This window comes from Scatophagus argus, chromosome 15, assembly GCF_020382885.2.
Source record: "Scatophagus argus isolate fScaArg1 chromosome 15, fScaArg1.pri, whole genome shotgun sequence".
NCBI classification, from domain to species: domain Eukaryota; kingdom Metazoa; phylum Chordata; class Actinopteri; family Scatophagidae; genus Scatophagus; species Scatophagus argus.
In genome coordinates this window covers 5,210,216-5,225,256 of record NC_058507.1, presented here as the reverse complement: position 1 = coordinate 5,225,256, position 15,041 = coordinate 5,210,216, and the positions used below count along the sequence as shown (strand labels likewise).

Sequence of the window (15,041 nt, the reverse complement as noted above, 5' to 3'; positions counted from 1 at the left end):
AGTTGAGAAAAGCAATTGCGAATGCATTTATTTACTTTTTATATGTGCAACAACTATCGTTCCAATACAGCGATTGTAAATTAAAAAGGGACATGCAGCTGAGCAGCTGAATCGAGAACTCTTTTGTTAATTCAGTATATTGTTGCAGTCCAATAACTTAACTATTATTCAGTATTGAAAAAATGATCCTTATTTTTGGACTGTTTAATTAAATCAAATAATCAGAAGTCACTGTTGTTATTTTACGTCATTATTTCCCTCCTTTTTCCCCGTATGTCACACTCTGTTTGTCTTCTCTCACCACTCAGGAGCTTCAGCGTGACATAGAGAAGCACAGTACAGGAGTGGCGTCTGTGCTGAATCTGTGTGAGGTGCTTCTGCACGACTGTGACGCGTGTGCCACCGATGCAGAGTGCGACTCCATCCAGCAGGCAACTCGTAGCCTTGATCGCCGCTGGAGGAGCATCTGTGCCTTGTCTATGGAGAGGAGACTCAAGTAAGACGTCAGATGTTGGATAAGACCAAAAAGAGTGGATGGTAGCGATGGGAGACGGGTCATTTTTGTTTCGGTTTTACACGATCATTAATATTTTTCTCTGTTAGGATTGAGGAGACGTGGCGTTTATGGCAGAAATTCCTAGACGACTTTGCACGATTTGAGGAGTGGCTGGCCACTTCAGAAAAGACTGCTGCTCTGCCTAACTCCTCCGGTGTGCTGTACACTGTAGCCAAGGAGGAGCTTAAGAAATTTGAGGTATTGCAAAAGCATTTTGTGTAAACCATTAAAAACTGAGGCAGAACACAAGACAAATGAATGTTTCCTGAAAGATGACACTGTTGATTATCACCCTGTTAATGAAAGTCTGTGTTCCTGTAGGCTTTCCAGCGGCAAGTCCACGAAAGCCTAACACAGCTGGAGTTAATCAATAAGCAATACCGCCGCCTGGCCAGAGAAAACCGCACTGACTCTTCCTGTCGTTTGAGGGAAATGGCTCACGACGCCAATCAGCGATGGGACAACCTGCAGAAGAGGGTGACGTCAATCCTCCGCAGGCTTAAGGTGCACACGTTATTATGAATCTGTTACTGAAAACATTTCCGAATTTTCTCCTCACTGTTATGTAAGATGGTAACATCTGTGTGCTCTGTCCATTTGGCTGAATGTTAAATCAGTGATGTCACAGACATACATAAATTATATTTGCAGAATGTACAAGTGCAGATTATTTTTACAGCAGCATCTCCAATTCAAATGTGCAGCACTTTATCAGTCAGAGAGAGGAGTTTGAGACGGCCAGAGATGGCATCTTGGTGTGGCTGACAGAGATGGACCTGCAGCTGACCAACATCGAGCACTTCTCTGAGTGTGACATTCAGGCCAAGATCAAGCAGCTCAGGGTAGGTTTGTGACAGCGTTTCAGACCCACACAGGCCTCCTCACTCCTTCACTTTGTACTGACTACCCGATTTTCACACACACATGTTTTTTACTTCTGTAGCTGACTGATTAAGTCCCTTTTTTATCAATTTCAAACATGACAATCTCCTCAACTATGGCATACACAGCTTATATAAGCATTGAGAATAAATTTAATTTTTTCTTGATATGTTTTGCAAACTTTTTAGTGCCTTATTAACACATTTTCTAAGATTTATTTGTGCCTCTCTTTGCCAGTGTGACTGGCAGGCATACTGGCATTGTCTTGATAATATTGCGAGACGACTATCACAAAAGTTGTACTCGGTGTCAAAATCGTTAAATCAAATCAAATCAGGAAACAAACCTCTGTAAAAGGTCATGCATTTTTGTATTGACCCTTGTGTTTAGCACGATAAACAGGCTTAATGAGAACCTGTTTATCGGTTTATCTCTTCTTCTCCTGGTCCCGCAGTCGTTCCAACAGGAGATTTCCCTCACCACAGCCAAGATCGAGCACATCTTCCACCAGGGAGAGGCGCTGATAGAGAAGAACGAGCCTCTGGATGCTGCTGTCATCGAGGAAGAGCTGGAGGAGCTCCAGCGCTACTGTCAGGAAGTGTTCGGTCGAGTGGAGCGCTACTACAAAAAGCTCATTCGGCTTCCTGTAAGACCTGAGAAAACATTTTCTTATTTACATATGCTTTCAAGATCTGTTGAGCTCAGTTACAGGCACCACATAGTTGCCAGATTGTCAGCACAAACAGCACATGAAGTGAAGCACATGAACTTTTTCTTCAGCTTGCAGACGACGATACCGAAGTGTCACTCTCAGACCGCGAGCTGGAGCTGGATGAGCCTGGTGATTTGTCCAGCCTACCATGGAACGAGCGTTTGGGAGACGGCTTCCTGTCACCTCTGCCCTCCTCTGGACGCTCGGCCTCTCTGGCGGCCCAGCTCCGGACAGAGCGCTCGGGCAGGGACACCCCAGCCAGCGTGGACTCCATTCCCCTGGAGTGGGACCATGACTACGACCTGAGCCGAGGGCTGGAGAGCGCCAGCAGGGCCCTGAGAGAGCAGCAGAGTGAGGAGGGGGACTTCCTCCAGCGGCCTGCCTCAGCCTTGTCCGGTTAGTTTTCAAACACACACACCATGTGACTTGTGACTTGGAGCAATGGTTTATGAGGTATGGTGGCTATTTTTGAGATGTAGAAACTGAAGAACTCGCAAAGGAAGAGAAAAAATTATTTTACCCTCTAAACTTCTCAGATTGTTTCACTCGAATAATAAGTGTCAGGTTAATTCAGTGAGTAACTGGGGACTGGAGCATTGTAGCAAAATATTTCTTTTCTTATTTACGGTCCAGTTCATCATCTTGTGACCCCTTTTATCAGTCGACCTGAAGAAGAAGAATCAGCATTATTGGCAGCCTTTAACCCATCCTTGGTTAAGCACACACGCAAGTTTACTAAAAGCCAAACAGTAGGAGGTGCTGTTCTGTGGCTGACTGACCTGTCTGCTCTCAATGAGGAAGGGGGAATAAGCAACAAGGACCAAATGTTAACAAGAGTTTATACTCATTGTTAATTGGTGGGAGAAAATCATTCACATGTTACTGACTGCTCTAAAATACGTTGAGGGACTTGGATCTGATTGTTTAGGGACAGTTTGTTATAAAACAGGTCATGATTTGATTTTCTTCTTAGTTATAGCCACAGACCAAGGAGTATTTGCTAACATTTTCTTTAGAAGTTGGTTCAGTAAGCTTTGTCACACAATAAATTGCTCATGCAGTGTGTGTTCCTGTGACGGATAATTTATGTGTGTGGCAAACTCCCATCTGCTGGTGCGTCAAACAAAGGTTAAACAGCGGATGGATGCCAGTTCGTGGAGTCGTAATGCCCCCTGCTGAATGTGTGTACTGTATAATGTTTCTTCCAGATGTAGTGATTCCAGAGAGCGCTGAGACCTATGTTAAGCTTACAGAACAAACACTGAGGTCCTCCACTGGTAGGCAACAGCAGACCCCCCCACTCCCCCCACAGCATGCCACAAGTGTTTGGGGTCAGAATTAACAGCTGCACTCTGAGTGATACCACACTTGTGGCCTATTTACTGGCTTGGACTTTGATTTGTGTTGATTTTCTTCTTCTGCACACTTTGAGCACACACTGTAACCAGTGGCAACACTTTCTAACACTGGAGGGTCGGATCAATTCCATTTTTATTTCTTCAATTCACTTTGGTCTCCAATTTGACGGAAGCGAAATGGAATTCAGCCTAACCCTTCTTTCTAACTGGCTTTCTCACTTTTGTTTGCAGTGTGCTGTGTAGCTAACCTTTTTGGATTTTTTTGATGTGCATTTTATGTTTCAGAAAAGCATGTCGTTTCATTGTTTCAGTGAACAAGTCTGAACTCTGAAGTTCTTGCTAAAGGGATTGCAGATTTGTTTAGGTTTAACATTTTAAGAGGCTCCGTTAACGCAGAGACAGAACATGCTTTTGCATTTCAAATGAAGGACAGGAGAGCAAAGCAGTGATGGGTTTTTTTTTGTTTGTTTTTTAACAATCACTTGTGAAACTCCACTTATTTGAATTCATTTTTTGCTCTCCACGTCTCGTGTTTCTCTGTCTGAACGGAGCCTCATCTCTTCTTGGGTTGTAAAGTAGATTTCAAGTAACCATTATGATTCAGTATCCGATCATAACCTGCAAAGGTGACGAGCTGACGTCTTGTCTACAGGGGAAGCCGCCTCTGCAGACTCACATATTCACCCTCTGGATGCCACGCGTTTCCACCTGCAACAGATGGAAGGCAGCCGCAGTCGCACACCCACAAGCACAGAACTGGATGCCTCATACATGGGATACGTACGTGTTTTTCCATAAATGATACATGGCAATCATTTTACTTTCACCTCTAGAGCAGTATTGACTCTAGAGGTGACTATCCAGTTTTAAAACTTTGTTATAAGGAAAAATGTACGTCATTTCATGAAATGTGTGTTATAACCTGCTTACCCTGATAGTGCGATGCAGAATGATACCTTAAACCTGGCATACGTCTGTTGTGTAGATGCGGCTGCTGGGTGAGTGTCGTGGCAGCATTGACACAGTGAAGAGGATGGGCTTTGAGCTGAAGGAGGAGGAGGACACAGTGTCTGGACTGGCAGATCCCAGTAGCTCAGAGTCCCAGACATCAGGTAACATCAGGTGCATGTTGTTGGGCTTTTATTCAGTGGGTTAAAATGTGAATTCAGCTTTCATCTTCTTTCTCTTATGCCTTTACAATGTAGGAGTGATTGAGCGCTGGGAGCTCCTGCAGGCTCAGGACCTCAGCAAAGAGATGCGCACAAAGCAGAACCAGCAGCAGTGGCAGCAGCTGAACTCTGACCTGAACAATGTTTGGACTTGGCTGGGAGAGACGGGGGAGGAGCTGGAGCAGCAGCGGAGGCTGGACCTCAGCACGGACATCCAGACGATCGAGCAGCGCATCAAAAAGCTCAAGGTGTTGTGGTTTTATTTTTGGTCTCCTGTTTTAGTCTCTCTTGTTGCGGTCTTCAGAAATTGACTGAATAAACAGTTTCAGAGCCTCAGAATTTATTGTTTCTGACATGATGGTTTAGATAGAGTTTTAAAACTGTTGACTGTATCCTAATTTTATGTTAATAATTCTAGCAACTTAATTAGCTCCCCGATTTGATGGCAGATTAGATAAAAGCTTTAACATAGCAACTTGATGTCTTTTACCAGCTTAATCGGTTTACACAATTGAGGCCTTATGTCCTTATGTTGGTTCTTTCTATTGTTAACAAACTTTGGTTTTTTTCTCTCTCTTTGTGACATCCTATGAACGCTGCTCTTGACGACTCCTTTCATTAACCTTAAAATGCAAATGTTTGTCCACAGGAGCTGCAGAAGGCGTACGACAAGCGCAAGGCCATCGTGCTGTCCATCAATCTGTGCAGCGCTGAGTTCGTGCAGTCAGACACCGAAGAATCCCGAGAGCTACAAGCCAAACTGAAAGACATGAACAACCACTGGGACAAACTGGGCAGCTCGCTGGAGGAGTGGAGGTCTTCATTACAGGAAGCTCTCATGCAATGTCAAGTAGGTGCCAGTCATCACCTTTAGGCGGTTAAAATGAAAAAAAAAAAGCCATCCTGAATGTTAACTTGAGATTGTTTCATAGTAATTCTCCTTTGCTGATCTACATCAATTTAACAGGACTTCCATGAGATGAGTCACGGTCTGCTGCTCTGGTTGGAAAACATCGACCGCAGGAGGAACGAGGTGGTTCCCATTGACCCCATCCAGGACAGTGACACTCTCCATGAGCACCATAAAACACTTACGGTACAGAACTATAAATATATAGATATACAAGTAGGATTAGTTCAGTAGTTTAGAGTGGAACAACATTTCATTTAAATCAAGTTCAGCATTAACTCTGTCCTTTCAGCTCTCACACATTTAAAACCCTTTTGTGGCTCCTCCTTCCCACGCCCACAGTATCATACAGCATGTCTTTTGTCTATTGAACAGTAACTGTATTATAACAACAATATATATGATAATATATAGTTTTTCACCTGGGAAATGAACATTACATGATAGAGTTTTTTTTTTTTTTAAATATACCTGATAAGGCCTATTTGAAGTATCCTAGTTCATCCACTGTCTGAGACTTCATATCTCCCTTTCACCATCCCAACAGCAAATCCGCCAGGAGCTGCTGGACTCCCAGCTCAAGGTCGCCTCGCTTCAAGACATGTCCCTGCAGTTGCTGGTCAACTCCCAGGGCAGCGACTGCCTGGAGGCCAAAGAGAAGGTTCACGTTATTGGGAACCGCCTCAAACTGCTGCTAAAGGAAGTGACCCGAGACCTGAGAGAGCTGGCCAGGATTCTGGACATCACAAGCAGTCAGCAGGTACATCTTCACTTATTGTATCTGGAAAAATTAATAGCGTGTCACATTACAAGACCAGAGATGTCATTGATGGCCTCTTGAGTGGAAGGCACAGTCGTTGATATATTTATCCGTGTTGTTGATCTGCTAACAGTGCATCACAGTAGTCTCGGCTTCCTGTCTCTCCTCACTTAGGAACAGCATGAGTTTTGTATTGTGTCTTGTGAAGTAGAAGGATGAATGGTCGCGTAAAATCTCCAGAGTTTGTTTTATTTTATTTGCCCACCACTGCCTGACAGTTCATGTGTTCCTCTCGCTGTGTTTCTCTTCGTGCAAACATCTACTTCGTCAGGATTTGTCATCTTGGTCGTCCGCTGATGAGCTGGACACGTCCGGTTCCCTCAGTCCCGTGTCAGGAAGGAGCACACCGAGTCGGCGACGTTCGGTAACGTATACGTTTACCTGTTCATCCTGCTCTATGAGAATCCAGGTGTTCGGTGACCCCTCTGAGCACGTACAGTAACTTGTGCCCCAAATGCCCTGTTGAAGGTCATATTCACCCCTGTCATCCCAAGATCTCTCCTCACACCTTTCTCCACCTCCACAACCTGCTTCACACTCCCTCCCCCCCTCTGAATTCTGAACTGCCCCCCCCCCCCCCCAGCCTTTTTTACTCTTCTTGCATGTTTTCTTTTCCCAGAAGAAGCCCAGCCAAAGAACGGGAAATCCTCTCTTCCTAACTTTTTTTTCCCTCATGCCCTAATGGTCACTTTTTCTCTTCCAGTATTTCCACACTAAAAAGCTCTCCTGTCCTTCAAAATCTTTTCTCCCACTAGACTTTCCTCTAATACCTTCTCACTCTTCTCTGTTTTGATCCCTGTAGTGTTATGCTCAGGAATACTGGCTCATCATTAAACTGCTAAATTTACAAAAATGAGCAGAGAAACTGTGGTTTTATGATGTAGAATGCATGGCAGCAGTCATTATTTTTTGCATCGGTATTGATTCATTATTTATCTAGTCAGTCCAAATAAGCATGTCACTGCTTACACTGTGTATGTTACTAAATGTGAAATTCATGCATCATATGGCGTAATTTGTAGCTTCCTACCTGCAAGTGAGTTTGTTGCGCTCACAAGTCGAAGCACTTCAAAGTAGTCGCGCACTTTGAAAAGCCAGAATCCTTACAAAATCTACCACCTTCACATATGATTTTGTCGCTGCTCTTCTTTCATTTTGGGATTTCTTTTCATCGGTAGCTTTGTCTTGATTTGTCTGGACTTAAACACACTTTCTTTTCTTTTACCCCTCCTCCCCCCCCTGTTCATTGCAAACAGCAACGGGGCAAATGTAGTCTGTCACAGCCTGGACCCTCAGTGAGCAGTCCACACCACAGGTACCTTTCTGTTGGTTTCTAGCGCACCCAGAAGATAATGGAACTCATCAGCCCATGATGCGCTCGGAGGCCGATTCGTGCTCTCTAATCCTCCCCAAGTCTTTAACCACAGCTGTGTTTTAAAGAATATAAAGTCGAGCAATTCAAGTTTTTAATTCTAGTGCCAGATTAGCAGCTCATGACAGTGAATTCCATCATCTTCTGAAAGTCTAGACGCTCTGTGTAGGCGAGGTGACGAGGTGAAATGCAGCCCACACGTCCTTGATAAAAGAGTTTCACAAGGAATGGTGCAAGGCCTCCTCTCCACCAATGTCCTTGGCTGCTTAATACCGCTAACCAGAGGGCACTTCTTACGTTTCAAACACAAGCACTTCTCTTTATCTAACACTCCCTCGCTGTAACCGAGCACACACGCTCTTTTTCTCGAATTGCCGAGCCAGTAAATGTCTGCAATGAACAATGCAAAGGCTGCAGTTTCTCTTTCTCTCTCTCTCTCTCTCATGCTCTCTGTCTGCCGTGTAACATTTCTTCCTCTCCTTCTTCTTCTTCTGCTGCTGCTGCTATCTCACCAACTATCCACCATCCACACACACCCCGCCCCCCCTCCTCAGTCTGCCATCTGTGAGTCTTGCCTCTCAGGTCTCCATTTGTGAAGGGGCACATTTGGTAACAGCACAGGACAAATTAATGTCTATGCATTGCTGGAGTCAGGGATCGCTTGACAAATCAGTTGTTTTTCTTTCACTATAGATTGGTGTAAGTAAGCTTCTTTACAGTAACTCCCTTCAAATGATCATAGATTATACCCTTTGAGACTTTTACTGAGAGTTTTACAGAGGACGATGGTGATTAGAAACATTACAGTTAAATTAAGAAACTTTTTGTGCTCATTTGTTTTCTTGCTGAGAGCTTACTTTTTTATCGCCCTTATGCTAAGCTAGGCTAACCTTTCCTTTGCTTTAGCTTCATAGACTTGACTTGAAGGTGGTGCCAGACTACTCATCTAACTCTCAACAAGAAAGCAAATTAACTTATTGACCAAACTTTTTCTTTAACACAACAGCTCAGCTAAACTCTGAGAGTCTGTTTCTAATTGCTGTGCTTTTCTTGCCTCAGCATGCTTTGCATTTTTCAACAGGACACAAACTTTCAAAGAGTCCTTTTTAAAAAATATATATATATAAATATGTATTATTATTACTATTCAGCTGATACTTGCAGCATGCCTTTTATCCTCACATCCTGTGCAAAGGAATGCCAGCTAACATGTCAAATGTATTCATTTGGTGCAGGGTTGTACTGTATGTTTTGTGACTGTCTTTGTGTTTATCCACCCAGCCTCAGTCAGCATGTAGATCACAATGTGAAACTCTGTCCCAGCATAGCTTTGGTGAACTGTGTTAGCGATGTTAAGCATGATGCTCAAGTCAAGCACAGTCATGCAGTTCCTGCGTCTCTGAACTGCGATCTTATTTGGATTGAAAATTGGTAAACACAAAAACACTGAAGCATATGGAGATAAGGATATTAAGTTACAGAGCAAGTCAAGGGAAGTCTGTTTGTTGAGTTAAACTAATTTGATTTGTCAGTTATTTTTTATTTAGTTTATTTTTTGTCAACAGTAAGAAATGGAATTTAGCACATTTAAGGTTGCTGTAATAATGTGATTACACAGGTCTGAAATTAGGGAGTCATTTGACAGAAAAGAGAGCAGGATTTTCTGTGGTCTCGCTTATAGATGTGCGTAACTAAAAGTGAGTCTGTGCTGCGACATGAATGTGTGTGTGTGTGTGTGTGTGTGTGTCTGAGAGCAGGTCTCGCAACGACGCTGGATCCGCTTCCTCCCTTTCTGATCCGGAGGCGTCGCCGGGTCGCAGGTCCTCGTTTCTGTGGCGCGTCCTCTGGGTCGCGCTGCCTCTCCAGTTCTTCCTGCTCCTGTTAGTGGTCTTTGCCTTCCTGCTGCCAATGTCTGAGGAGGACTACTGCTCACAGTCCAACAACTTCGCCCATTCCTTCTACCCGATGCTCAGCTACACTAACGGGCCGCCTCCCGTCTAGGCGGACTGCAAGCGCGTTTCATTTCATCATTCTTGTATCAGAAGTGAGATGCAATCACACTGACAAAAAAAAACTGTTCTCGGTCGTCCATTTGTACTGCAGAACATGAAACAGCTGCCATCTACAGTTAATATCTCCGTGCGTAGCCCATAGGATCAAGCAGTTCACTGTGTTACTCTGTGTTGCGTGCGCTGTGTCGATTAAGGAGCATCTTTAGTGTGACAGAACTGAAAACAAGGTTTGCTGGATGAACAAACTGGAGATCAACTCAGTGCCGCGTACGTGTCGTATTTCCCTGAACTGATCTGTCAGCACCAAAGTTAGACGGTGAGATTTAGCCTGTGAGTTTGCTCGTAACTCAAAAATTTGTAAACAAACAAACAAAAAAAAAAGTTAACATTTAACATAACAGACGTTGCAATTATTTTTTTACCAGTATTTTGGCATGCAGTTCAGTTCTTGGCTTTTATTTACTTAATGTCCTTCATTGTGTCTGTGGTAAACAGTCCATTTTTAACTTGAATTCCGCTGACTCATGTAAGATTCACAAGCCAAGTCAGAGACAATTCAGAGTTTAACATCAGCCATTCATGGTCTTTATACATTTTACTGTTTTATTTTTTAAACAAAACATAAAATATGAATTTATGACATATAGAACTATTGTATATTTTGTATGACTGTCGGTTCAGTATCAAATGTATAACAGTCCAAGATTATGTAACATGTGTATATAATGGTAAAAAAAAGAAATTAATATGAAAAATGTATGTATATGCAACTATCAGAAACAATGAATGCCAAATCCTCATTTTGATATTTGTCTTTATTTCTTTTTTTTCAAGTGATTTCACATTTATCACATTTGTTCAGTGAATCATTTATACTCCGCTTTTCTTGAAAACACAAAGAGAAAATCGGGATACTTGATAGATCGTTTCATACTGTATAAGGTCTAATTTCATATACGTTTTTACCAAAATTGTTCTCTGACATTCTAAGTGCAGTTTGGCCTCAGTATAATGTGTGCATCCAGGCTTCATGAAGGGGGCCCTGCATCCCCCGGATGAGCAGACCTGGAGGTATCCAACAAGGAGCTGTCAGGAAGGTCCTGGATTTGGTGGAGATGAGGTCTCTGGTGAGTAGGACAGTGCCAGGCCATATTAACATGATGAAGGTGGTGGTGGTGGTGATGATGAGCGTGAAGAACAGTCTCAAGTAATTTGATGATTTCATAATTTGGAAGATCCACGGCTGTGGCATCCAGTCCCAACATCTGGGAGACAACCATCTGGAAATCCGCCAACTGAGCGAGGGAGAAAAACATTTGTTAAGGCATAATCTGTAATCCAACTGTGTGTATGAGTCACTGCATCATTTGAATGTTGTGTTGTGTTGACGCTCTTTTAATACACTGATTCACCCTTACACTCATATCAGCTCAATAACAAGTTTTGTCATTCAACTGAAGTTTTGTTTATGACCCTCTGAAGAGTGTAAATCAAATATTCTCTCTTTTGGCTTTGCTTTGGTCTTCTTCATGCCTTCATATTTGGCTCTTTAGCTGCTAAATGCTGCACTTGTGTTCATAATCTCTCTTTTGGTGCTGAGCAGGTATTGTGCTGTGGGGTTTGGGAAACTCTTTTGCCACAATCTGAAAATGCTGCTGATTAGAGTAAACCAAAACAATAGAGCTGACTGCTGTTCAGTGCACTGTTAAAAGAGTTACCTCACGCAGGGCTGAAGAGCAATGTTTCCCTGCCCCGAAAATTAACTTTTTATTTAACTTTCTATGTTCAAATGTCGCTGAACAAAACTTCTCACGTCCATGGTTCCTGTACCTCTCTCTCCCTCTCAGACAGCTGAGCCAGGCTCTGTCTGAGGCTCTGGAGTTGTTGCTGGTCCTCTCTGGTCTTCTTCTCTTGGCTCTGCAGGTCTGACTTGGCTATGTTCAGCTTCTTCTCCACCTTGGCCTTCCCCTCCACCAGCTGATCCAGCCTCTTTTTCTGCTCCTGCACGTTCTGACTCTGTTGCATGACTTCCAACTTGGCACGTCAGACAGATGTGTTATGTGAAGTTATTCAGTGTCTTGATCAGGTTGCCTTATTGCTCTCAAATACTCTACTGTCACACTTAAAAATACATACAATTGTTTTCACAACCAACCTGATTCAAACATTTAGTGTACAATTACACAGTGTTACCCCTTCCTTTCACAAGCCAACACAAGCGGCACAATAAATTATGAGGTGAAAATGCCTCTGGATTGGATTTGGACCTGAACCCGTCTCCCCTCTACCTTGAGCTCATTGGTGTGTGACAGCTGGGCCTTGAGCTCAGTGTTGGACAGCTTGGTGGTCTTCAGCTCGCCTTGGAGACGCTCCACCTTTTTCTGCAGCCTCTTTGCCTCCAGATGAGCATCATCTCGTTCCACGGCCAACGCTGATCTGCCCCTCTTCTCTGCTTCCAGCTCTGAGACCTTCTTCCTCAGGAGCTGGATGTGGAGTCCTTTGCTCTCTAGTTGGTCTTTCTGTGACTTTAACTGTTGGGAGCAAAAAAATATTGTGATTAAAGGAATCTCGCTGGTCATGCTCACTTTTTGAAGGCTGTCATTGACTGTTTTAGAGCCCTTTGTAATATCCGAATCAAACTAATTTAGCTCCTAACGCCAGTAATTCCATCACCAGCTATTTGTATAGCATACTTTTCGCTGTAGACTGTAAGTCAGACTTTTGCTCTCCACCAAAGCGGTCGCCTCCTGTTTAACAAGCTGCTGCAGGCGTGACATGATGAGTTTTAGCCTCATGTCGAAGCCCAGATCCACAGCAATGCTGTCAACCTTCATCGTCTCTGAGAGCTGATCCAGGAACTCTTCATACTGTTAAAAAACAAAAAAGCAGAGCAGAGATGGATTTATGTCCCAGAACAAATAAATGTAATGGTTAACTCTCTGTGACTCTCTATAACTGCTTTTCCCCACTGCCATTATGACTTTACTCACAAGTTGCTTGCCGTGTCTCAGCCCGTCTCGATGCACGTCTGCCGTTAACAGCTCCGCCTCCAGACCCTGCAGTCTCTCCCTCAGGTCCTGGACTTGCTGCTCTGCAAGCTGAGCCCTCTGTGTCGCACTGTGCTGGAGCTCCCTCTGCTCACTCAGCTCCTCAGAGACATGACACAGCCTGGCCTCCATCTCTGACAAAGACTGCACCCATCAAACGTCGTAAGAATGTTTTGTATGTTGTGTGTTTATGGAGTAAGATAATCCTTTATTAGTCCCATAACTGGGAAAGTACAGTAGTGCCTCTTTGAGACACGGACACACCAGATATTACGGATAGGAAAATATGGAGACCGGCGTTGAAAAGTAACATAATACATTTACTCAAGCACTGTACTTAGGTACAATATTTAGGTACTTAATTTAAGTATAAACTGCCAGTTGCACATTAGGTATTTTTTACAGTTCCTCACCTAATAGGGTCAAAACTCCCGCAACACTAGAAATCCTTATTTCCTCACCTTATTGCAGAGGTTATCCACTTTGTGTAAAATATCTTTCTCTGTGGGGTGGATGACATTCTCAGATTTCCCCTGCAGCAGGTCTGCCACCTTTTCCAGAAACATCTGCAACTTCTCCTCAGCTGCGTGGGTCTCTGCGTGGCTCGACTGAAGTTTCCTTTCAAGCTCTTCCACCTGTTTCTCCAAACAATGCGACTCTCGCCGAGCAGCCTCTATGACTCTCTTGCTGGCTTCCAGCCTCTCCGTCAGGGTTTCCTTCTCCATCTCCACACTCCTCCTTCCCACCACCAGGCCGTCTAACTCCTGAAAGAGATAGAAATGTTTCAGATATTTAATGTAAGAGGGTGTCTTTCATATGTGATTCTCAAATACATTCATACATTTGACAAAACATTTAACATTTAGAAACTTACATATGGAGGCTGGATTCCTGTAGTTCTATAATCAATATAGTTAACCTTATATGCACCACATATTTATTCCCCGTGGTGTGGAGGATGTTCCTGCATTAGCATTACATAAATTTTCAGCAGAGCAATCTACATTTTGGACTTTTTTCTTTTGGTCTCTCCACAGAATTTTCTAGTTGGAGTATTATAAGTTTAAAGTCGTGTTAAATACCACTTTGACTGAATCGAGTGCTGCTGCGCTGCTGGCAGCCTTCCTCCTCTCTTTGTCCAGCTCTGCCACCAGCCGGAGCACCGTCTCTCTGCTGGCTTTACACTCCAGCTCGCAGGACTTCACATTCTCCTCCAGGACACAAATTCTCATCTTCAGTCTCTCCCTCTCATGAGACTGATCGACCTGATGAGTAAAAAAGCATTAAACTGTTATTTTGGTTTCTACAGAAGGACATTTTTACATTTATGTCAATTTGAATGGAAATAAATTAAAACCTGGTTAAGAAGCTGCCAGCATTAGGTACAATATAGTTCATGTTCACTCACAAATATGTATCATACAGAGAGCTGAAAATCTTTTCTTTAATGTTAGCATACCTCATCAGAGTTTTCCATAACTTCCATAATTAGAAGTCTTGCACGACAAGTGAATATACAGTAGAGACTTGTTTCTGTTTTTAGATATCTCCTGGCAACACCAAACACAGGCTGTACCAGACTCCACCAGAGGAGGCGCTGTAGCTAAAACAACTAAAAAAAACAAAAACAAAACGTATGACAAACAGAATTTATCAGTTGCATCAAAGTGGATCTTTGGATGGAAATCACTATTGGAAATCAGTGGCAATTTGTAGACAAAGTGTTCAAGGGCTCAAGAAAATAAGCAATTGCTTGAAATGACAGAAATTATTAAAGAGAAAAGCACGTGAAGGTCAACTGAATTAGTAGATGTTTTGCCCAGAATAAGAATATCAAGTAATCATTTCACCAAGGCACCAACTTGGAGCCTTGGATTTGTTTACTCCTTCTCCATTCATCGTTGACAATATAGAGCAAGTCATTTCAATTCAGCATCTTGCCCAGAAGCAACTTTTGAGGGTTTTAAATGGGCTGCTGTAAATGTCTGGGCCTATCTATCTACATTTCCTGCTTTTAAATTCTGGCCCAAATGACATAGCTCATGAAACTCAAACATAAAAACTGTCATGTTATTTTAAGGACAGAGTCAAAGAGAGGACTTGGCCCATATAGCTTCTTCTTCTTCTCCTCCTCCTTCTTCTTCTTCTGTCTTTTGTCTATTATCTATTATCGTTAATATTAGTGGTAATATTTCGAAAAAGA

General features: G+C 43.1%; 2 protein-coding genes across 10 annotated transcripts in view; one reads left to right on the top strand and one right to left on the bottom strand.

Moving 5' to 3' along the window:
* The window catches only part of syne1b (spectrin repeat containing, nuclear envelope 1b), a 75,244-nt gene extending 64,653 nt beyond the window's left edge, over positions 1-10,591 (top strand). For 5 of the 9 annotated variants that reach the window (XM_046412732.1, XM_046412735.1, XM_046412734.1 and 2 more), the window contains 16 exons: positions 309-496; positions 604-754; positions 878-1,060; positions 1,261-1,398; positions 1,893-2,084; positions 2,219-2,546; positions 3,359-3,427; positions 4,161-4,288; positions 4,494-4,620; positions 4,714-4,925; positions 5,327-5,527; positions 5,645-5,773; positions 6,135-6,347; positions 6,679-6,771; positions 7,664-7,722; positions 9,537-10,591. In XM_046412732.1, the coding sequence (XP_046268688.1) occupies positions 309-496; positions 604-754; positions 878-1,060; positions 1,261-1,398; positions 1,893-2,084; positions 2,219-2,546; positions 3,359-3,427; positions 4,161-4,288; positions 4,494-4,620; positions 4,714-4,925; positions 5,327-5,527; positions 5,645-5,773; positions 6,135-6,347; positions 6,679-6,771; positions 7,664-7,722; positions 9,537-9,780 (2,655 nt within the window). In that variant the 3' untranslated portion in view covers positions 9,781-10,591. The remainder of the gene's footprint in view (positions 1-308; positions 497-603; positions 755-877; positions 1,061-1,260; positions 1,399-1,892; positions 2,085-2,218; positions 2,547-3,358; positions 3,428-4,160; positions 4,289-4,493; positions 4,621-4,713; positions 4,926-5,326; positions 5,528-5,644; positions 5,774-6,134; positions 6,348-6,678; positions 6,772-7,663; positions 7,723-9,536) is intronic. The other 4 variants (XM_046412739.1, XM_046412733.1, XM_046412736.1 and 1 more) reach the window with 3 other exon arrangements.
* ccdc170 (coiled-coil domain containing 170) lies at positions 10,563-14,556 on the bottom strand. Its single transcript, XM_046412826.1, has 8 exons — positions 14,298-14,556; positions 13,921-14,103; positions 13,300-13,602; positions 12,782-12,982; positions 12,485-12,658; positions 12,080-12,322; positions 11,622-11,825; positions 10,563-11,086 (listed from the first exon to the last, which is right to left on the bottom strand). Exons 1-8 carry the CDS (start codon positions 14,322-14,324, stop codon positions 10,820-10,822), a joined length of 1,602 nt encoding a protein of 533 aa, XP_046268782.1. The 5' UTR covers positions 14,325-14,556; the 3' UTR covers positions 10,563-10,819.
* Between the last annotated feature and the right edge of the window lie 485 nt (positions 14,557-15,041).